Source organism: Balaenoptera ricei, chromosome X (genome assembly GCF_028023285.1).
Source record: "Balaenoptera ricei isolate mBalRic1 chromosome X, mBalRic1.hap2, whole genome shotgun sequence".
Classification (NCBI taxonomy): Eukaryota; Metazoa; Chordata; class Mammalia; order Artiodactyla; family Balaenopteridae; genus Balaenoptera; species Balaenoptera ricei.
In genome coordinates, this window is record NC_082660.1 from 98,820,773 (window position 1) to 98,844,870 (window position 24,098).

General features: G+C 38.0%; 1 protein-coding gene across 4 annotated transcripts in view; it reads right to left on the reverse strand.

Moving 5' to 3' along the window:
* Positions 1–8,349: 8,349 nt before the first annotated feature.
* ACSL4 (acyl-CoA synthetase long chain family member 4) overlaps positions 8,350–24,098 on the reverse strand; it is an 81,413-nt gene continuing 65,664 nt past the window's right edge. For all 4 annotated transcript variants that reach the window (XM_059910700.1, XM_059910702.1, XM_059910701.1 and 1 more), the window contains 4 exons: positions 22,494–22,685; positions 20,801–20,915; positions 17,248–17,405; positions 8,350–11,258 (listed from right to left, as the gene is read on the reverse strand). In XM_059910700.1, coding sequence (XP_059766683.1) covers positions 11,101–11,258; positions 17,248–17,405; positions 20,801–20,915; positions 22,494–22,685 — 623 coding nt within the window. In that variant the 3' untranslated portion in view covers positions 8,350–11,100. The remainder of the gene's footprint in view (positions 11,259–17,247; positions 17,406–20,800; positions 20,916–22,493; positions 22,686–24,098) is intronic.

The following is a 24,098-nucleotide window of genomic DNA, read 5'->3' on the forward strand; positions in this document are numbered from 1 at the left end:
CTCTAGATGGAGTTGCTAAAATGTGAGTCAACTCTATGAGATAATAGCTTTTCCTGAAAGCTTATGTGTGCCGAGCATTGTGTTAAGCACTTTATATGCATTATCTCACTTAATCCTTACAGGAACCCCATTATACAGATGAGGAAACTGAGGCCCAGAGAGGTTAACTTGCTCAAAGTCACATAGCTTGTAGGTGGTCGAGGCTTGAACCAGAGTCCGTAATCTATTACCATCATGCTATAATGCTGCTGCCTAAGGTCCTTTGTCCAGAGGCTAGCAGGAAAAAAAAAGAGCTTCTATGTTCCCTCATCTAACCCCCTTATTTTTCAGCTGAGGATACGAAGGTCCAGAGAGGAGAAAGGACTTGCCTGAAGTCCCCTATTAGTTAATGGCAGAGCCATCAGAATCCAAGTCTCCTGCCTCCCAGTCAGGAAATCTTTCCACTCCAGTGCACAGCCTCCTTCAATGCTTTGGGCAATTCGGATTTTATTTCTAGCTTTTTAGTGTATGACAAGAGTCTGAAAATCACTTTGAGATCTTTGAAAGAAGCCCGTGAATATAAGAGGGTGGAGTAAGGTCAACCTTCCCTTTGGGGCCAAAACATAAGGTCATAAATTAAATTGTCAAATTTGTGTCAATTCATACCTAAACGTTATCATGAAAAATGTTTCTCCCGCCCACTCAGTCTTCTCTGGAAAACAATGTGAAGACTTGGGGTATTCTGTGGGAAAGGAATGGGAAAGGAAGAAGCCGGAGGGCACTTTTCTCTTGGACTCCCACATCGCCATCTGGTGGAAGCCTTGCGTTTTTGTTTTTCTTCGTTTTTCTGCTCCCACGTTTGTTGCCCTTTTCTGTGCCACGCCCTGCGTTAGAAGCCGGGGATCCAGATGAGACTTGCTTCCGGACGTAATGGAGCTAAAACTCTAGGGGGCGGGGGGGGCTACCCAGACCCTTACAACGCCATGTGGTAAAGGCCCTATTAGAGGCAAATAAGACAAACCTGCATTTTCGTTCTGGCTTGGCTACCTACCAGCTGTGTTACCTCGAGCAAAGTCACTTAACTTCTCTGTGCTCCGGTTTCCTCTTCTGTAAAATGGAAATAATAATAGGAAGCGCTCACTGTAGGATTTTGTGGCAAGGACTGAATAAGATAATGCTGGGAAAGCACTTAGCAGAGTGCCTTGAACATATTAAATGTTCAAAAATGTCAGCAGTGGTTACTTCATTATTAACAATAAGCATACGGTACTGTGAGGCCCAGAAGAGAGGCATTTAACTCAACCTCGGAGAGCTCAGAGAAGACGTCCCCGCGGATTTGACATCTGAGATGTTTTGAATAGGAAGTAGCCATTCGGACCCTTTCTCCACGTGGAAAGCAATATCCGCAACGTATGAATAAGGAAAACAACAGCGTTCACCTCCCCTCACCCCTGCATCACGAGGGACGGCACAGCATCTTTGCCTCGGGGGTGCCAGGGGTTTCAGTGAGGGCCTCTGAGCTGGAAGATGATGTGGGAACGTTTAGGAATTATTGGAATCGGGACCCAGACCAAGTGAGAAATTGGTTCCCACAGTGGGTAGGCAAAGTTTGACTTGAAATTAGATGCTAAGAGAAAAATCAAGACCAGTTGTGTCAACTACCACGTGTTTGTTTTAATTTTGACTTTGTTTGGGGGCAATAATGCTTCAGTGGCTCTTTATTCATCCAACATTATGTTCAGTAGGCATGATGGAGCATGCTCATTTCCCACTGCCTCAAAACATGAATAATTCTGGGCCCCTCAGCTGCTCTCGAAATTTTGCCTGGCACACGCCATGACCACATCTGATTCTGTTCATACTGTTTTTCCCTGCCAATGCTTAACCCTTCCACATTGTCCAAGTTTTACTCATCCTTCAAGGTCTAGACTTTCTCATTTGTTCATTCATTCATGAAATATTTTCTTTTTTAAATTAAGGTATAATTGACCTATAACATTAATTAGTTATAAGTGTACAACATAATGCTTCAATATTTGTATATATTGTGAAATGATCACCACAATAAGGCCAGTTAACATCCGTCACCATACAGAGTTAAAAATTTTTTTCTTGTGATGAGAACTTTTAAGATCTACTCCCTTAGCAACTTACAAATATGCAGTACAGTGTTATTAACTATAGTTACCATGCTGTACATTACATGCCCAGGACTTATTTATTTTATAACTGGAAGTTTGGACTTTTGACCCCCTTCACCCTTTTCTCCCACACACCTCCCAGCAACTACCAATGTTTTCTGTATCTATGAGCTTGCTTTTTTTTTTTATGTTAGATTCCACATATAAGTGAGATCATGCAGTATTTGTCTTTCTCTGTCTGACTTATTTCACCTATTCCATTGTATATATACACCACGTTTTCTTTATTCATTCATCCATTAATGGACATTTAGGTTGTTTCCATATCTTGGTTATCGTAAATAATACTGCAGTGAACATGGGGGTGCATATATCTTTTCAAGTCAATGTTTTCATTTTCTTCAGATAAACACCCAGAAGTGGAATTGCTTGATCACATGGTAGTTCTATTTTTAATTTTTTGAGCAACCCCCATACTGTTTTCCACACTGGCTGCACCAATTAACATTCCCACCCAACAGTGCACGCGGGTTCCCTTTTCTCCACACCCTCTCCAGCACTTGTTATTTCTTGTCTTCTTGATAATAGCCATCCTAACAGGTGTGAGGTGGTAGCTCATTGTGGTTTTGACTTGCATGAAATATTTTCTGAGAATGTACTATGTGCCAGGCACAGTGGCAGGCGCTAGAGATATAGCAGTGAACAAGACAGACACAATCTGTCTACCTTCCCAGAGCTGACAGTCTGTCTGAAACTACAGACATGAAAACAAAGCATTGTGACCATGTGTTACCAGGGCTTTCTCAGACGAGGGATATATCTAGAATAGTGCTTTCCAATTGTTTTCACCACATAGCACACATAGATAACATATATGACCCCCTAGGATAAATGGATAAGAAAGCAGCCTGCCAGGGAGCTCTGGCCACTACAAGGGCAGAGGGCATCAATACCTCAGGCACACCTAGCATCTCTGGGAGATCTCTGGTTGAGAATCTCAAGCTATGGCCCATGGCATTGCTGTTGCCCTCACCCCACTTTGTCCTTGCAGGCTGATGGGCACAGAAGGGAAGCTGCTGCAGATGAATACACACTCTTTGTTATTAGCTAGAAGTTGGTAAGAGTCACTCTTACCTCTTCAGCACTAGGCTCGGACTGGAGGCTCCAAGGAAGCCTTCCCAGACAACTGAAGCCTAAAAGGATCTCTGTCTTTTCCAAATTCCTACATATTTAGAGTCTTCAGCTCACAGCTCAGCTTCTAATTCACCCCCATAGTCTGACATTGTATGCTGAGAGCATAAGACCATCTTTTGTCTCCTCTATAGCAATACCACATATGAGAGGGCTCAGAAGTACTTCTTAAGTGTCATGTTTCAAGACAAAAGAAATCTTATTGGAACTTAAGAGGGCCTTCAAATGGAAATGGCTTTGCTATCTAAGAAAAGTTCAGTGCCCAACCCATCTTTTAAAACTTCAGAGAGAAAATCCCAAAGCTGTAAGAGAATGAGGTCATCCAGCTCCAGGCCAGTTTGGAGTTCTTCTTCTCTGAGCGCAACCAAAGGCCAACCAAGATATCCCACAACCCCAGGAGATGGGGTCGAGAGAGCTATTGTTTATATCATGAGCAAAAGGGAAGAATTCACAAGCAAAGAGAGCCAAAGGGGCGTCTTGCAGAGAAAACAAAGACTCCTGCTGAAATGAAACAGAAGAGCCCACATCCTTTCCTTCACTGGGACTCCCTGAGAAAGGTTAATTCTCTCACCATCAAGAATCCTGATGGCTAATGAAATGCAGATCCAGTTTAGAAATGATGCAACCTCCAGGAAGGCTGGGGGGCAAATCTGACAAATTTTAACTCTTCTCTGTGCATTGCTTGCTCAAATAGTTCGTGATTCAGTCACTAGGCAGGAAACCTTCCTGATTTCCCTTTCTGGCTCCGTCTCTCTCCCACTCTTGGGAAGCTACATTGCTACTTTCCTATACTGATGCGTACAATTCACCATCCCAAACTGAACGTGGGCATTGGGATGCCTTATCCTAAGGAATGTCAAAGATACAGCTAAGGTAGAGCTGTTGACCATAAAGAAGAAAATATGTGCGGACATGTCTGTAATATATACATATGTATACATATATATATCTTGTTCTGAGCTTCTTATAACTCCACGAGCTAGAAAAAGCTGGGCACAAGAAGAAATACCTGACTTCAAAAGAATCATTTTCATAATTCTGCTTCAAAAGTCACTCTAAAGAGATACATGGATGGGTCAACGTATTCTCTCTTCCTTTCCCTTGTCCCTAGGAGTCTCTTGACTTTTTTTTATTATTGATTTCTCACAGCCCCAAGGCAAAAATATGAATTAGGTAAAGTTGATGTTTAGCACTGCCAAGCGGTCCCACCACTAGAGCCCATTTCTGATTCTTGATACCCTTAGGAGTGTCTTCCAAGAAAGTAAACTGGTTCTAGATCTCATTCTCTCAGAATCTCTCAGGTTTTCAAGTGTCAAAGGAAATAGCTAATCTATCAACACAAAAGAAAAATCAATCCCCTATCAACAGGAGAGGGTTAGGGGAACCAGCAGTTAACCAGGAGCCTCCTTCCTTGGTAACCTGTGAAGACTGCCCTCTCTTCTGTGAATTATTTTGTAGTTTAATCCTAAGGACAGGTGTTAATAAAGGAATTTACAGATCTAGCAAACAGGTCACTGTTGGCCAGTGAGAGAGGACGAGGCACAGGTACTGTTTTTTGTTTGTTTGGGTTTCGGTCGTTGTTATTGCTGTTAACCTTCCCATGTGATTCCTAAGTGCAGCCAGGGTGAAGAACAACTTGGAGCGATGAGCTTGGCAGATTGGAGAACACAAAAGTGAAAGAGAATGGAGTTAAGGTAAGACAGGTAAAGAGAAATCTTCTGATTCAGGGACTTGAATACCAAGCTGACATTTTGATTTGAATAAGAACAGCATCAACAAGGTGGTATTTTAAGAAGGTAAGTTTGGCAGATCTCTATACAAGATGGAGTATACTGCGTATACTGGCAGTGATGGAAAGAAAAGACTTGCCAAGAAACTAGTTAGGAGGTCGGTATAGCTCTTCTAGGTGAAAAGGGGTGAAGGTCTGATCTAGGGTGGTAATAGCGGGAAGAGAGTAAGAAATGAACTTTAGGCACATGATGTCATGTCTCTCAAAAACTAAGCCCAACTGAGACTGAAAGTGGATGCAAACACTGAAATATACTGACATACTTCAGGTATTTTAAGTTCACCCAAGTTGTCTGTGTCCCTTACTTCACAGCTGCCTAGGTCTACTTCCTCCCAATCAAGCCCACAAAGATGCTTCTCATCAGATGAACCTTTCAGGTTCTCCCACACCCTTAATTAAACACACTTGTTCCAAAGACTGAACAGCTTGATGATTAGTACATGCTGGGCAGAATATGATGTACCTGACTGGTTCATCCTCTTCTCCTCCAACACACCCAAATACACCCAACTTTCAACTTCTCCTCTACACTATCAATCTTACCTGCTCATGCCAGACATGTCTGACCCTACCTACCCAGGATGCTCATGTAAACAAGATATGGGACATTTTCAACATGCCAGAAGATTCCTTCATGCCCCTTTCCAGGCAATACCACTCTCTTCAGAGAAAACCATTACCCTGGATTCTTTCACCATAGGTCTGTTGTGCCTATTCTCGAACTTCATATAAATACAATCATAATGTACTGTGAATAGCTTCTTTCGTACATCATAATTATGTGAACATAATTTATCCATGTCTTTGCATGTAGCAGTTTACTCTTTTTACTTCTATGTAGCATTTCCTTGTATGGATATACCACAATTTCTTTGTCCATTCTCCTGTTGATGGACATTATAGTTGTTTCCAATTTGTGGGTCATTATGAATAGTGCTGACATGGGATCAACTTATAGCAAAGCTTTTTTAACAAGCCCCACCCACACTGTTTTGGGAAATTTTCTTGAATTCTTGTAATCCCTTTTTTTTTTTTTTGTTCTCTCTCTAGAACTTCTGTTATTCAAATGAGGAATCACTTGGGCTGATCCCTTAATATTCTTATCTTTTTGTTCCTATTTTTCATCTTTAAAAAAATACTGTTTGGAATTAGATAATGGTGATGGTCGTACAAAATCGTGAATATAATTGTCACCTAACTGTACACTCAAAAATGGCTAAAATGGCAAACTTTATTATATACATTTTACCACAATAAAAAACATTTGGCCCCTCCAAAAGTTCTACTTCCTGAGAGATTTCCTCTACTGGCTATTTCAACCTTTCTCTTGAATTTTTCATTTCAGCCATCATGTTCATAATTTCTAAGAGATGTTTTTATATTTTTTTGTTTTCTATATATTCCTTTTTTGCAGCCTTATGTTGTTTAATGGTAGTTTTAAAAGTTTTTTTTTAAAGCTTTCTTTATTTACCCTGCAGAACCAATTTACTCCAATTTGCTTTTTTCTCCTTGCTTTTATCTCTAGTCTTCCAAGGTTTGGTAATCCTTGCCTTCTCATTTAAGAAGAGAGTACTAGTACTGACTGGGAGGTCTAAGAGTGTGGTTGCCACTGAGGTAGAAGAGGTGGGAGTATGATGGCAGGGGATAGCTTTCTTTCATGGACATCGTAGGATAGCTTTCAACCTGTGCTTTCCAAACTGTGGCTTGCAGACTCTCTAAAGCCGTGCTGTCCAACATGGAAATGAAATTAAAAATTCAGTTCCTCAGTCACACTAACTACATCTCAAATGCTCAATGGCCACACGTGACTAGTGGTACTATAATGGATAGCACAGATATGAAACATTTCCAACCTCACAGGAGTTCCACTGGACGGCACTATCTTGTGGGGTCATGAAATCAGTTTAGAGGGTGACAACCAATATTTAAATAAATGAAATAAAAAGTCTCATTAGTATTGTTTTTTCACATAAACATTGTCATAAAATATTGTTTTATATACACATAAGTGTGTGTGCACAGCATCGTGGATCACAGTAAAAAAAAATGAAAGCACTGCTTTAAATTATATGTGCACAACTCTGATTTTTAAAGAGAGAGAACATGAGAGTAACAGAAACTCCTTGTACCTAGCAGAATCCTCACTTCTTGTGATGGCATCAGCCACAGCCTCATATCCCTATAGGAAACTTGGGACCTAGGGCATCATTAAAAAACAAACCAAAAATCACCTTGGGACAGCAAAATCACAATAAGAAAGCTAGATGTGATGGGCCTTAGGGACAATTACACTCCCTATTTCTTCTGTCATTCATCTTTCCCTTTTTACAAAGAGCATCTTTTTTTGAAGTCCAGTCTTTCCCTTTCTTTCTTGTTTTTTCTTTCTTTTTTTCTTTCTTTTTTTCTTTCTTTCTTTCCCTCTCTCTCTCTCTCTCTCTCTCTCTCTCTCTCATACAGGAAGAAGAAACTAAAGCTAAGGGGGGTATTTTGAGATTTGTCCATGGCTACAAACCTAGTGATACAATGAGCCCAGGTCTCCTCACCTCTAAATCCAGAAGTTTTTCTTCAAAGTCTTCAGGGGCAAGCAATCCTTTAAGGCCCTGAGGTGCGAACCAATATGTTAAATAACTTGACTCATGAATGTTACCTGGATACAATGATAATGATAACAGCTAACATATGTTTACTATGTTTTAAACACTTTATATGGATTAACTCATTTTTACCCTCACAACCATCCTCTGAAGTAGATCCTATTTTATCCAGCAACCCCATTTTTCAGGAAGGAGAAACGCAGTGGAGGGATGTTAATGAACTTGCCCAAAGTCACACAGCGAGTGAGTGGCAAAGCCAGGAAATAGATTGAGGCAATGGTTCCAGAGCTCTAATACCATTTTACATACACCGTTGTATAACTCAGATAAATTAATTTCTCCCTAAATTTTAATTAGCCTAAAGGTAACAGTTACCATTTATTAGCACGTACTAATAATCCACACAACATGACTATGTTGTGTCCCACAGTATCAGTGCTGCAAAGGGACTCTACTCTATTAACTGTACGAAAGTAACAGCTTTGGGTGCAAATCCTCCAAACTAATAGATATGATTTATACAGCCCAGGTTATCTGCTTAATGCAATTCTATAAACCTAGAGATGAATACTTCTGAAATATGTGTTTAAAAGTTTGGCTAATATTCTTCAAACTTGCAGATTTTATCTTGACGCATAATTAAGCACAAATTGGCTTGATAACGTGGGTGGATTTATTTCTTAAGATTTGAGTGCAAACTTAAAAACCAGAACAAACGAAGCTTTTCATCAAGGAAAACATGAAAACCTAAGTAACAATGCTGCAATCGTGCATTTTAACAGAAAGTAGAAATATGAATACATTCTAATTTGTAACTACATTTGAAAATTAAAATATTTCTCTCCAAATCCCAAATACCACACAATCTTTAATCTGTTCTCATCTTGTTACTCCAGAAACATCTGTCACATGCTATCAGGAAAATATAGGCAAGGATTATTAATCAGTCTTTATGACCAAAGAAACATTATTCTCCTTAACTTCTGACTTTTTGAATCATTCATGTATATCTCAGTTCCAAAAAGTGACACAATTATACCTCTACTCCAGAAAAAAAAAATCAATACGAATATCAAATATCAAGGAGGCAAGGTACTTTCATGTAATTAAAGCAAAAGTCACAAGTGTTCGACTTAGAAATGTACATAATTGTAGGAAAATTTTTAAGTACAACTTTATTTGATGGCTGATATGTAATAATAACAGTGAACAATTTAAACAGGTATAAAAATGTAGGATCAAAATCTTTACGCTCAAATACTTGAAAAGTCACTATGAATATGGAAAGATCTGTTTACATAAACACGTATATTTGTTGAGGAAAAATCAGGGGGTAGTGGCATCTCCCTGGTCCCTTAATAATATTTGGATTTTCGCAAAGAATTAGCAGCACCCAACCTTAAGTGTTAATTATGCGTTTCTAAAGGACCCATACAACAGATTAGTTGGCAGTGTTCTAGCTTTTGGGAGATGGGAGCGGGTGAGGGTTCAAATATCTGAGTACGCATGCACTCACACATTTAAAATCACCATTCCAAAAGGAGGGGACTCACCTACTGAAAAAGTCGAAGAACATCATCCTTAGAGGATCAACAGTGGGCCAGGAACAGTGGAAGCTGAATAGTAGTCTACTTGGTAAGAAGGATTTTTCACTCTTAGAAGGCAAGTTGGGAAGAATGAGAATACTCACATACACATAACTCAGGGAGACCTTGCTTCAAATTTTACACTGCAGAACACGGAACATTCTTTACAAAAACCTCCATTCTTGCTTATAATAACACCAGGTGATTTTTCCTTTTTACCATCATATACATAACATTTAAATATTTTCTTTATAAATATTCTAGAGCAAACAGAATGTGTTTTGTTGCAGTGGTGGCCCACATCTGTACAAAGCAATGTAAGCAACATATATATATAGGTATATATATATATATATATATATATATATATATATATATATATATATATATATATATAAAATGATTAAGAAAAAAGTGCAAAGAATAACAGTATTAAGAATTTTTTTTTTTTTTTTACAGTAATTATGGTTCAAGTGTGAATACCTATCAGGGATATATAATCCCAGATTTTAATTAAAGATTCAAAAAGAAGCCCACATACCAAGTTACTGCACAAGTATCAGTCCCTTAGTAACTTCCCTTCTCCCAAATCCAGCATTTCCAGTTTCTAAACTCTTCTCAAACAGAAAAAAAGTGGTAACAGTGTGTTCTTCCCTTTAAGTTTCCAAAACTCATCCAAGTTAATTAATCATTCATAGATTAAAACAAGACAGTAGGGAAGTCATTCATCATAACCGTCTTTTGCTAAAATTAAAGCAAAATGAAAGGCTTTTGGTAATACAAACAATTGATCAAGAATCAAATCAGCAACAGCAAACAGATCTTAAATTACAAGTGTGATTTAATACACTTTAAAATTAATCCCTGTTATCAGAGATAAGTTCAAAGTCTAAATCCTCTCCCAGGTTCAGTGCTGTGCAAGGGTTGGAATTTTAAATACTTATGATTTTATCACCTTTTCTAACAGAGAAAATGCTTCCTGTTAAAATTTGATTAACTTTCTATTATTTTAACTCTTGGTTTGTCTTATTTTGAACAAACAGAAACGCAATGTTCAGCATTTTTTAAGATGTACTTTTACTCTTAAGTCATTCAAATAATTACAGTTACTGATTTTACATCTCCAAGTTTCAAAAAAGCAGTTGAATTTCCCTTTAAATATATTACTAGATATTTTTTGGTGCATTTATATTGTTTTATTCTTACTTCAGGCACTGTAATTATTCACAATATTATAATGATTCTATGAGTAACCTACACAACAAGTATGAATGCTAAAATGGTTTCCAAGGTATTATTTGATTCTGTATATTATATTATGATTCAATACAAATGATTGGAAGAGAATTTTAAAGCCCTGCAGCACTTCTGCTTTGAGTAGTGTTAATATATTTTTTGGTCATGCTTAATATTTGATGCATCTTCTGAACTAGGAAGACAATAGACATCGGAAGTTGCAAATTTCCTCAAACTACATTCTACTCCAGCTCCAACTTATTTTGTTCAACATTAAATATTTTTTCTTTAATGAAACAAGTATATCTTAGGCTAATTTTTAAAAACAGAAATTTTGCTCTAAAATTAATAACACAGCTACAGGGAAATAACTTTTCAGTTTCAGCTTCACTAGAACTATGCAAAACTAAGTTAAAGTAGACTCAACAACTATTTTAATCACTTTGGGTTTTGTTTTTTTATTACCATGTTTTTAGAATGATACACTTTACATTCTAACAGACAGCTCAAACAAGGCTGAAAACTCCAGAACTGAAAAACCACCAGGCCACCTCCTGCACAACTGTAAGTAAGAGAGCAGCATTTTATTTGCCCCCATACATTCGCTCAATGTCTTTGAGGTAATGGTTCTTCAGTTCCTTCCTTTTCAGTTTGAAAGCATCAGTGACCAAACCAGTTTCAGGGGTCCAGGGCTCTGGGCTTAAGCGAACCTTGATTGGAGTTTCAAATCGCTCCAATTTCACTGAAATGAGAAAGGGGGGGGGGTAGGAAAGAGGGAAAGGGAGGGAGAGAGGGGAAAGGAGGGGGAAGAGTGACGAGGGTTGGGAAAATGGGGGCGAGTAGGAGAGAGAGAAACAATAAAACATGAATTTTGCAGGATTCACCTAGATGATACAGGTGATGAGACAAACTTAATGGTATGTTATAGTTAATTAATGATACCACCACCTTACAATTTCATTTTGTATTTCTCAAAGTACACATCAATTGTTTCAGTTGGATGGTTTTGGACTATGCAGTATTTTTTCCTAATATATATGTAGACACCCTCCTCTTCAGAGTCTTTCTATCTGTTGCGCCCTCTGCCTGGGATGGCCTTCCCCACTGTAGTTGCATGGCTCGCCTTCCTACCTCATCCAGGTGTCTGTTCAAATGCCACCGCCTCAGAGAGGACTCCCTTGACCACTCCTAACAAAACAGAAGTCCCTTTGTCTCTCTGTATCCTCTTATGCTATGTCTTCTTCAAAATACTTATCACCACCCCATATATTATATATTTATGTCACCTACTAGAATGTAAGCTCCATGAAAGCAGAAGCTTTGTTCTGTTCACTGCCATCCATAGGCTACACTGAACCCTCAAGAAACATACATATTTATTCATTCATTCTACAGAAAATTAGCCTCTAGACAACTGTTCTTCATAAGCTATATTCAAATAAGAATCAAAAGGGGGGTTGTGGGTTTCATACTCTTAAATGATATAAGAATTGATGCAGCACATATTGGATTTGAGTTAAGACAACACAACACATGTTGAAAGAAATGTAAGAAAATGGTGAAAATAAGGACATAGAAGCAATCCATACAGTACTCAATAATTTTAAATTCAATAAATTATATTCAGTGAAGTTACTTATTATTAATACAAGGTCATCCTTAAAATTCTGAAGGCCTACTAACAGTAATGTTAATCTACAGATGAGCTTTATTTTATATGCAATTATTTAAAATAGCAATTTCGAAGAAGCAAACATCTGCATGTTTTAAAACTACTGCTAAACAGCCTAGGTAACTTGAGAAACAACTTGGTTTCAGTGATAAGCACAAAGAACTCAAATTCAATGAAGTTTTTGTTCTAAGGCTAGTCTGAGTTTTACCAACGCTTGAGTGAATTAGCGAGTTTCTCATTAAAATAAGAGAAAAATATAAAGCTGAGTGTGAAAAGTAATCTTTCAAATTACTTAGAACCAACTTCCTAAAAGTAATGCCTAAAAAGGTAATAAAGGAATATAAAACTTGTTCAAATTAACCATATCTACTCTGATGATAGATTATAGCTCAGTTATACAGAGGTGTCTGAAATAAGGTCACATTTGGATCTCAAGGGAATAGTTAAATTCTCAAATATTGATCTGGCTCCAAAACCTTTTATTTCATATTACTTTACCTACTTACATAGGTCGTATTCCAGAAACACTGACAACCATGGGACAAAGCAGGCACATTATTTCAATTGCACACAAGCAAATTAAGCATTTTTTTTTTAATGCTGCATTAGAGGTTTCATAGTTTTGGAAACTCCTAAACATTATCTAGAACCACAAGCTGTAGAGAGCAACGGGCAATCACACAGTTTCCTATAAATTAAATAAATTTATAAATTGCAAACAAGTGAAAAAGATTAGGGGAAGAAAAAAACAAAAACAATTTTACACGTGGCATTTTATCAGAATTACCTAGGACATTATGAAATGTGACCTGCAGGTGGTAGCAAATGTCAATTTTTCTAGCCAATGATAGTTGTCAAATCACCCCAAAACCATCATTTTGCATTCTTAGGATACTACCTATACCTTGCACTTATATTTAAAACATGAAGAGGCCTGCTATGAACGATGTATGATTTCAGGCAGATTTAACTGAATACAATCAAAACTATTTTATACTTTTTGGCCTAAGTCTCTGAAATTATAATTTGAAGCAAAAGGTTAGTAAAATAAATCTTCTGTGGCACAGACGAGCTTATGAGTTATTTAGATTTAGCTCATGATTAGTGTTCATTATCCAAATCATGAATTGTTTGATTTCACGCCTCAATCCAAGCACAGGAAAGTTATGTAGGCCTAGTGGGTCCTAGAATTTTATTCCATTTTCCAGCCTGAAAAACTTTCCCCACTGTTGCTTTTACACAGGTGAATATTCAATGACAAATTATTCAAGTCACATTCTGCTCCATTAGTACGTTCAGAGAGTGACTAAGAGTAACAGCCTATTGGCTGAAATACTTTTTAAAATACTACATTTAAAGAAAAAAATGAGGATTTGTATCAAAGAAAATTCTGGAAGCCTGATGATATTAACATTAAAAAGTGTGATATGTCAATAATACTATAATTAACAAAACCAACTTTAAGAAAAAAATTAAGCTACTGTCTTTGTGCTTATACAGTAACTTACTTTGCAGATTATGTTAATAGGTAACTGCTATTTAAGACTTTACAGTGACCAGAGTTAACTAGAAGAATGTTCTTCTTGGGGAAAATAGTTTTTCAACTTGAACTTGCTAACAAATGTTACAAACTATATTTTTTAACCAAAATGGAACCCAAGTAGTTAATTTAAAAAATAAATAATAGGGCTTCCCTGGTGGCGCAGTGGTTGAGAATCTGCCTGCTAATGCAGGGGACACGGGTTCGAGCCCTGGTCTGGGAAGATCCCACATGCCGCGGAGCAACTAGGCCCGTGAGCCACAACTACTGAACCTGCGCGTCTGGAGGCTGTGCTCCGCAACAAGAGAGGCCGCGATAGTGAGAGGCCCGCGCACCGCGATGAAGAGTGGCCCCCGCTTGCCGCAACTAGAGGAAGCCCTCGCACAGAAACGAAGACCCAACACAGCCAAAAAAATAAATAAATAAATAATAATTAAAGGTGCTAATAATTTGAAAAAATTTAAAAAAAATAATAGTAGCCTAGTTAGGGAAATAGGTGTGCTCATGTATCTCTGACAGGAGTATAAACTAGTCCAGTTTTTCTGGGGGAAGACGGAGTTATTTGGCAACATAAGGGAAAAAAGCTTTTAAAATATACATTTTTCTTGACTCAGAAATTCCATTTCTAAGAATCCATATTAAGAAAATAATTACATAAGAAAATTAATTAGATTAAAACAAATATATTCTATTTGTTTACAGTGGAGGGAAAAAGTCTAACAATAAGGACTTAAGTGGACACTCCTATACTGGAATACTATTTAGCTAAAAAAAAATGGTAATTCAATTCTATATCTACTGACTTAGAAGAAAGTCGATGACGTTGGTAAGTTAAATATATATAACAGAACGTAATGTCACCACCCAAAGGTAACTACTATCAAGTGATTTTTACTTCCTCCTTTAAATTTTCTGTATTGTCCAGTACTTTATAATGAATATAGGTACCTGTAATCAGAAAAATGATATTTTCATTTCTTAGGAGGGAAAGCAATAGGTTAAAACTAGGTTAATAGCTTCCAATTAAACATGAAGAGTACACAGTTTCTCTCTGCTCCCCTGGAAAATAAACAGTTTAAAAATAACTTTTTAGGGTTTCCCTGGTGGCGCAGTGGTTGAGAATCTGCCTGCCAATGCAGGGGACACGGGTTCGAGCCCTGGTCTGGGAGGATCCCACATGCCGCAGAGCAACTGGGCCCGTGAGCCACAACTGCTGAGCCTGCGCGTCTGGAGCCTGTGCTCTGCAACAAGAGAGGCTGCGATAGTGAGAGGCCCGTGCACCGCGATGAGGAGTGGCCCCCGATCGCCGCAACTAGAGAAAGCCCTCACACAGAAACGAAGACCCAACACAGCAAAAATAAATAAATAAATAAATAAATTTACAAAAATTTCCTACCAAAATTCCAAAAAATAATAATAATAATTTTTTAAATTAAAAAGGTATTAACCACAAAGAAAAAATAGAAATGAGAAAAAGAGGACACTGGGTGAGAAGGCCCAACGAAATCTTAGAAGACCAAAAGCAAACAGGCCAGCAGTAACTGACTGGGAGCCAAGAGAGCTAAAAGCTAACTGCCCACATCGAAGAACGCCAACAAGAGGCAAACCAATCTCCCGAGCCCGTAGACAGAAGCTGAGGGACAGAAGACAGAGATGAGGGGCATGCTGAAAACAGCAGGGCTGGCCCTCATCTGTTCAGAGGACAGTTCTCCCTCATCCTGCTCTTCCCCAACCAGGCTGGAGACAGATTTACCTTTTGGAAAAACTGAACTAGAGAGACTCTGGACTCGGGACACTTACAATAGAGGGAGGGAGTAAGGCTGAAAACCTAAGGGTTCAGTGAGGGGAAGACCTACCCACCCCAGCCCCAGCCCCCTTCCAGTGCCCTTTTTTTTTTTGGCTACCAGAATATTGGCAGTCATGCTAATATCCCCCAGGTAAGAGACTGCAGAAGTCTCCTCTGGACAAGTGGAATGACTCAAGACACTAACATTTGAATAACTTTTCAGTGAAGCCCAGCAAGCTTTCCAAACAGCTTTTTAGAACCTCATTCTCAAATATGAATGGACAGACAAGGATCAGCAGATATATGCGAGGCTGACCAAAGCAAGCAGAAAGTGGAACTTGAAGGAAACAGAAACAATAACAGGAGAAGGAAACTTCATAAAAGGAATCCCTTCAACATCCTCAGAGGATGACTGCACCCATGAAAGAGCAACAGGATGCTATTAAAAGGACACTAAGAAAGCAGGAAAGAGCTCTTGAAAATTGAAATTCTGATTTTGGAAGTTGGAAGTTCAATAGACGGAGGCAATGATAAAGTTGAGGGATCTGCCAGAATATAAAACAAAAAGGACAAGATATAAAGAAGATGTGGCACATATATACAATGGAATATTACTCAGCCATAAAAGGAAACAAAATTGAGTTATTTGTAGTGAGGTGGCTGGACCTAGAGTCTGTCATACAGAGTGAAGTAAGTCAGAAAGAGAAAAACAAACACCGTATGCTAACGTATATATATGGAATTTTAAAAAGTGGTACAAATGAGCCTAGTGAGAGGGCAGGAATAAAGTCGCAGATGTAGAGAACAGACTTGAGGGCACAGGGTGGCAAGGGGAAGCTGGGACGAAGTGAGAGAGTAGCACTGACATATATACACTACCAAATGTAAAATGGATGGCTAGTGGGAAGCAGCCGCATAGCACAGGGAGATCAGCTCGGTGCTTTGTGACCACCTAGAAGGGTGGGATAGGGAGGGTGGGAGGGAGACACAAGAGGGAGGAGATATGGGGATATATGTATATGTATAACTGATTCACTTTGTTATAAAGCAGAAACTAACACACCATTGTAAAGCAATTATACTCCAATAAAGATGTAAAATAAATAAATAAATAAATTGCAATCCTCCCACCCCCAGCAAAAAAAAAAAAAAAAAAAAGGACAAGATAGATTACAAAAGAAAAAGAAGATAATAAGATTAGAGGATGAAAGTAGAAGGTCAACAACCATATAAAAGTAGTCCCAGATAAAAACATGAACACAAAACGTAGAGGGGAAAAGCAATGAAAGAAAAGCAAACAAACAACAAAAGGTAAATGGAGATTTCCCAGAACCAAAGGGCAGAGATCTCTAGATTGAAAGGGCCCACACCAAGTAAGTATACGCAATGGTAAATGATAAAACATTCACACCAGGGCACATTAGTATGAACTATCAGAACAAAGATGGACCATTCCAAACACAGACTAGATGACCACCTAGCAGGGATGCTGTGACATGCAATAAGAACTAGTTAGGTTATTCTACCATATAACATTTAAAGATCCTTCCAACATGGAAATTCATTATGTATATTTAAGAGGCAGGTTTTTTAAAACACAACATAGTAAATCGACTATACTCCAATAAAAATTTAAAACAAACAAACCAAACAGACATCTTGAAGAGTCTAATGCACAGGACCTCATTAAATAACTTTTAGGGACATCAACAGATAAGCCATTTCTTACTTACTGGTATTTGCAGCTTCTCTAATCTCTTTCAGTATTTCAGCTTCCATGGCAGGGTCATTGCAGATATCAACCCAAGTGCCTTCCACCCCTTTCTGTTGTGCCAGAAGCGTCAACCTTTGCTGATTAGGAACCACAAAACTTATCACATAGGACTGGTCACTAAAAAATTAGAAAATAAAACAAACTAGAAACTAAAACATTAAGAACAATTATTCATAAATTATTCAAAGAAATAGTACACATAATTCTGAATATATATTTCTCTTATTTGTTACAGCTTCATTAAGAAGTAATAAAGCCCATAGTACTGCCATAAAGACAGACACATAGATAGCCCAATGATATAGAGAGTCCAGAATAAACCCCTGCATATATGGTTAAATGATCTTCAACAAGGGTTCCACGACCACTCAATGGGGAAAGGACAGTCTCTTCAACAAGTGGTATTAAAAGAACTGGATATCCATATACAAAGGAATGAAGTTGGACCCCTACCTTATAGCACATACAAAAATTAACTCAGAATAGATCAGAGACCTAAATCTGTAAGAGCTAAAATTATAAAATGCCTAGAAGAAAACATAGGGGAAAAGATTCATGACACTGGATTTGGCAATGCTTTCTTAGATATGACACCAAAAGCACAGGAAAAAACAGAAAAATAGATGAAGAGTACAACAAAAATGAAAAATGTTCTGTGTATCAAAGGTCACAACAGAGTCTAAAAAGGCAATCTATGGAACTGGATAAAATATCTGCAAATCATATGTCTGATAAGGGGTTTATATCTAGAATGTATAAAGAATTCCTACAACTCAACAACAAAAACAATAACAAAATAACCCCATTAAAAATGGGCAGGGGGCTTCCCTGGTGGCACAGTGGTTGAGAATGTGCCTGCCAATGCAGGGGACACAGGTTCGAGCCCGGGTCTGGGAAGATCCCACATGCCGCGGAGCAACTAGGCCCATGAGCCACAACTACTGAGCCTGCGTGTCTGGAGCCTGTGCTCCGCAACAAGAGAGGCCGTGATAGTGAGAGGCCCGTGCACCGCGATGAAGAGTGGCCCCCACTTGCCACAACTAGAGAAAGCCCTCGCACAGAAACGAAGACCCAACACAGCCAAAAAAAAAAATTAATAAATAATAAATAAATTTAAAAAAAAACAAAACTGTAAGGAATTGGCTTAAAAAAAAAAATGGGCAAAGACCTGAAACCATAAAACTCCTAGAAGGAAACATAGGGGGAAGAAGCTCTTTTGACATAGGTTGTGGCAATGACTTACTGAATTTGACACCAAAAGCAAAGGCAACAAAATCAAAACTAAACAAGTGGGAGTATATAAAACTAAAAAGCTTCTGCACAGCAAAGGAAACCATCAACAAAATGAAAAGGCAACCTACAAAATAGGAGAAAGTATTTGAAAATCATATATGATAAGGGGTTAATATCCAAAACACATAAAGAGCTCATACTACTCAATAGCAAAAAAAAAAATCAATTAAAATATGGACAGGGGAACTGAATAGACATTTCTCCAAAGAAGACATACAGATGGCCAGCGGGTACATGAAAAGGTGCTCAATATTACCAGTTATCAGGGAAATGCAAATCAAAACCACAACAAGATATCACCTCACACCTGTTAAAATGGCTATTATCAAAAAGCCAAGAAACAACAAGTTTTGGTGAGGATGTGAAGAAAAGGGAAGGGAACCCTTGTGCACTGTTGGTGGGAATGCAAAGTGGTGCAGGCACTATGGAAAACAGTATGGAGACTCCTCAAAAAATTAAAAATGGAACTACCATATGATCCAGCAATCCAACTTCTTGGTATAAATCCAAAGGAAATGAAAACAGGATATCAAGGAGGTATCTGGTCCATGTTCATTGCTGCATTAATCCATAATAGCCAAGATATAGAGACAACCAAGTGTCCATCAACAAATGAATGGATAAGGAAGATGTGGTGTATATGTTCAATGGAATATTACTGAGCCATGAGAAAGAGATTCTGCCATTTGCGATAAAATTGATGAACCTGGAAGGCATCATGCTAAGTGTACCAAACCAGACACAGAAAGACAAGAACTGCATGGTATTGCTTAAATGTGGAATCTTAAAAAAAAAAAAAAAAAGTCAAACTCATAGAAACAGAGAGTAGAAAAGTGGTCACTAGGGGCTGGGGGTGGAGGCTGATAAAAGGGTACAAACTTTTAGCTATAAGATGAATAGGGTCTGATGATCTAATGTGTAACATGGTGATTACAGCTGATAACACTGTATTGTATAATCAAAAATAAGAGGGAAAAAAATTTTAATGAGCGAAGGACTTGATTAGACATTTCTCCAGAGGTGATATACAAACGGCCAAACAAGCAGATGAAAAGATGCTCAAACATCACTAATCCTTGGGGGCAAGATATCCCCTCAAACTCATTACCGTGACTACTATAAAAAAATTTTTTTAAAGTAGAAACAAATGTTACTGAGGATGTGGAGAAAGTAAAACCCTTGTACACTGTTGATGGGAAGGAAAAAAAATAGTGCTGCCATAATGGAAAGAGTATGGCAGTTCCTCAAAAAATAAAAATAGAACTACCATATGATCCAGCAATCCCACATCTGGGTATATATCCAAAAGAATTGAAAGCAGGATCTTCAAGAGATATTTGAATATCCATGTTCATAGCAGTATCATTCACAATAGTCAAGAGGTAGAAGCAACCCAAGTTGTCCATTGATGGATGAATGACTAAACAAAATGTGGTCTATACATACAACGGAATATTATTCAGCCTTAAAAAGGAAGGAAATTCTGACACATGATACAATGTAGATGAATCCTGAGGCGCATTCTGCTAAGTGAAATAGCCAGTCACAAAAAGACAAACACTGTATGATTCTATTTATTCAAGGTATCTAGAGGAGTCAAATTCACAGAAACAGAAAGTAGAATGGTGGTGGCCAGGGGCTGGGTGGGGGGAGGGGAAATGGGGAGTGGTTTAATGGATATTGAGTTTCATTTTTGCAAGTTGAAAAGTTCTGGAGATTGGTTGTACAACAGTGTGAATATACTTAACCCTAGTGAACTGTACACTTAGGATGGTTAAGATGGTAAATTTAGGTTTTGTGTTTTTTATAATTAAATTTTTTAAAGGGAGTAATAAAGCCCAGAAAAATAAACCATATTAACACATAAAGAAAGAAAACGGTTCAATCTCTCAGGTTTTTTAATTTAGAAAACTTGTACTAGCTGTGTTACCCTCTTGGGAAAATTACCTATGCTAAGTTTCAGTTGTTATGGATGTTAAATGAAATAACTGTTGTGGCATAGCTAAGTATTTAGCAAGACATAGTAGGTGGTCCAGTAAATAGTTAAAATGTCTGGATTATCTCAAATGACCTTTAAACTGTTGAATTCAAGAACTTTCATAAATTTATAACATTCCCCAACTCTGAAAGTTTGATGTTTCCCTTATGATTATATCCATTTTTTCCCCATTATCCTTTTACTGTAAGTATATGAAACACAAATGCAACTTTAAAATTACCTTTTGGCAAAAGCACAGATGTTGTCAATAAGCGGACAGTTCTTCAGTGCAGCTTCTACTTTCCCAAGAGATACATATTCCCCTGCTTGTAACTTCACCAGATCTTTCTTACGATCTGAAAGTCATGAAGCATGTTATGTTATCCATAGTACATTTATTAAGGTATGTCCAATTCTGATTTTCTTTCAGTCTCATCACCTTAATCTTTATCTATAAAGATACTTCTTTTAAAATCTTGTTATATCTAATGTTTGCCCATACACATCAGTTAAAAAGAAAATGTCTAGTTAAAGAAGTACTGGCTAAAATGTTATATCCTACACCAAAAGCTTTAATATCTTACTATAATGTTTAATATTATAATAATTTAACAGAAGGAACAAAGACTTTGGGGCATTAGATTTGAATGGTAGCTCTGCCCGTTACTAGCTATGTGATCCTAGACATGTCATTTGACCACTCCAACCCTCAAATTTTATCAGGGATAATGATGCCTACCTCATACTGGCATGTAGCACAATGTCTGACATACAGAACACAGTCAATAAATGTTAATTCCCCATTTTCCGGATTTGTCATTATCTTGTTAAAATGACAGTGCACTAATAACACGCTGGCATAGGATGGCACATCATCAGGTTGCCTTATATCCTTTGTGTGAGTGCTGACTTGCCTACCTATAGGCTGGGAACCCAGTCTACATGCCACCAGAGCCAGCCTTTGATTCCAGCACAATTAAGGATCAAGGGGAAAAAGGCGGTGGTGGTGTAGGTGGGGGAGTTACTGGTTCTAGACTGAGCCATGTTTCCTGGGAATTTCGCTGGCAGATCAAACTTCTAGGCGAAGAACCAATTTTCCCAGGAAATCTCTAACTATATTCAGGTCACATATGGGTCCAGAGACAGACTTAAATGGACCACTAGAGATAATGACTGAGGAAATTTTATGGCTTGAAAAGGATCTGAATGGGACCCAACAGAGTGGTCCTTATCGGCTAGTCAAATTTTTAACTTTTGCCTGATTAAAATGAGTAGTGTAAGGGCTATTTTGGAGTAGCTCTGAACTTAGTCTCTTTCAGTAGGCTCAATAAGGGCAGTGCCAAGCCAACTGACATTCTCAGAAGAACAGATTAATGTTGAGGACTGATATTATAATTTTCTAAGAGTCCAGGCTAGTTAGAATCATATAAATGGCCACTAGGGAAAATAACATGTCCACAATGCTTCCTGGGTGGGGAGGTAAATGGTGAGGAAGGCCTAGAATAGGGTATGTTACAGTAGATGGTTATACGGAACCAAATATATCAATAGTTGACCAAAAGAAAACAAAACAAAGAAACAAACAAAGAAAACCTCTTCTGAGCAATTTTTGTTTTCTCACTGCCAACTGCTATTTTCCTGCCCACCCTCCCTACTCCAATGCTGCTTCTGCTACCACTTAGTAAGGTGCAGGCACTGCCCTGCTCTAAACATTTTACATGTATCAACTCATTTAATCCTAACAAAACCCCTACCAGGTCAGTATTGCTGTCCCTATTTCACAGATGGAGAAGCGCAGACCGAAGTCAAATAACTTTTCTAAAGTTTAAGCCAATGGAATCATCAACCCTATTAATGACTTGACCAATATTACCTTTCATATATGTGGAAGTTGCAAAAACTAAAGAAAAGCACAAAAAAGAGAATACACTGACCGATAATCTGTAAACACCCATCGGGATGGAATTCTCCAATATCACCAGTGCAAAACCACCTTTGGCCATTTTCGTCCACAGAATAATCCTCAGCTGTTTTCTCTTCATTTTTAAAATATCCCATGGAGATATTCTGTCCACCGATTACGATTTCACCTCTGGGGTTTGGCTTGTCATGAACTGTATAACCACCTGGATGTCATAAAAGCAAATTAGTTATTGTTCTAAAACAAATTTACTTGTATTAATTCTTAAAGATCCTTTGCTACTATTGTTCCCCTGATCAAATTTTACTTCACTTTACGGGAGCATATTAGTTAATATTTCCCAGGATCATAAAATTTCACACTTAGAACATCATTAAAGCTTAGGGTTCACAGAGTTCTGTTAAGATAAAATCACCCCCAAGAAGGGTAACACTTGAAGTTGTTAGAAGTAAATTATTAATATGTTGATATCAAATGTGTTTCAGATATACTCTAAGGAGGTTTTAATCAAAGAGCATAGGTAGTTATAAATTTAAAACTATTCGATATTTCAGCATGACAAAACCCACTGTACATAAAACATTAAACTCATTCTTATTATATAAAGCAAAGGTTCTTTCATAGCAAGGAAAACTCCAAATATGGACCCACTCTCCAAAACTGACATTAAAGCCCAGTACCAGAAAAATAATAATTAAAGGCAAAATTCTCCTTACCAAGTTTTACAATATACCTTGTTTCTCTGATTCCACTGCTTAATAAATAACCCATTTAGTAAAGCAATTTTGATGCTGATGCCCAATATACATAGACACACACTCCCTATATTTTTTAAGATTTTCATTCTAAAATCGGAAAGGCATTACCACGGGAGAAAGGAGGACTTATTCCCAACATGTAAAACGCTTGGGAATAAAATTGGCCTTTCAGTGTGGTATTTAAAAAGGAACGGTTGTTTGCTCATAGAGCACCACAGTAATGCACATAATAAAAAGTCACATAGGACAAACACTTTTTGAAACTTCGAATTTATGTCAGACAAAGCCCATTCATTTTCTTGGGTTCAAACAACCTAAGGGATGTGTCCTACAAGGTAACTGGTCCTTTAAAGGGTGAGTCTATGGCTCTTTACACACAACAATATTGTACTATATTCATCAGACTTGTTTAGAGACTAAAACTTAACTATCCCACCCACTAAAAAGGCAATTATGTAATGTAATAGAGATGCTAAATATCGCTATGGCAGCGATCACATTACAACATTTAAATGTATCAAATTAACATGCTGTACACCTTAAATTTACACAATGTTGTATGTCAAATATACTAAATTGAAAAATAAAAGAGGGACTTCCCTGGTGGCTCAGTGGTTAAGAATCTGCCTGCCAACGCAGGGCACACAGGTTTGATCCCTGGTCCGGGAAGATCCCACATGCCGCAGAGCAACTAAGCCCGTGCACCACAGCTACTGAGCCTGCGAGCCACAACTACTGAGCCCGCGTGCCACAACTACCGAAGCCCTCGCGCCTAGAGCCTGTGCTTCGCAACAAGAGAAGCCACCGCAATGAGACGCCCGCGCACCGCAATGAAGGGTTGCCCCCTCTCGTTGCAACTA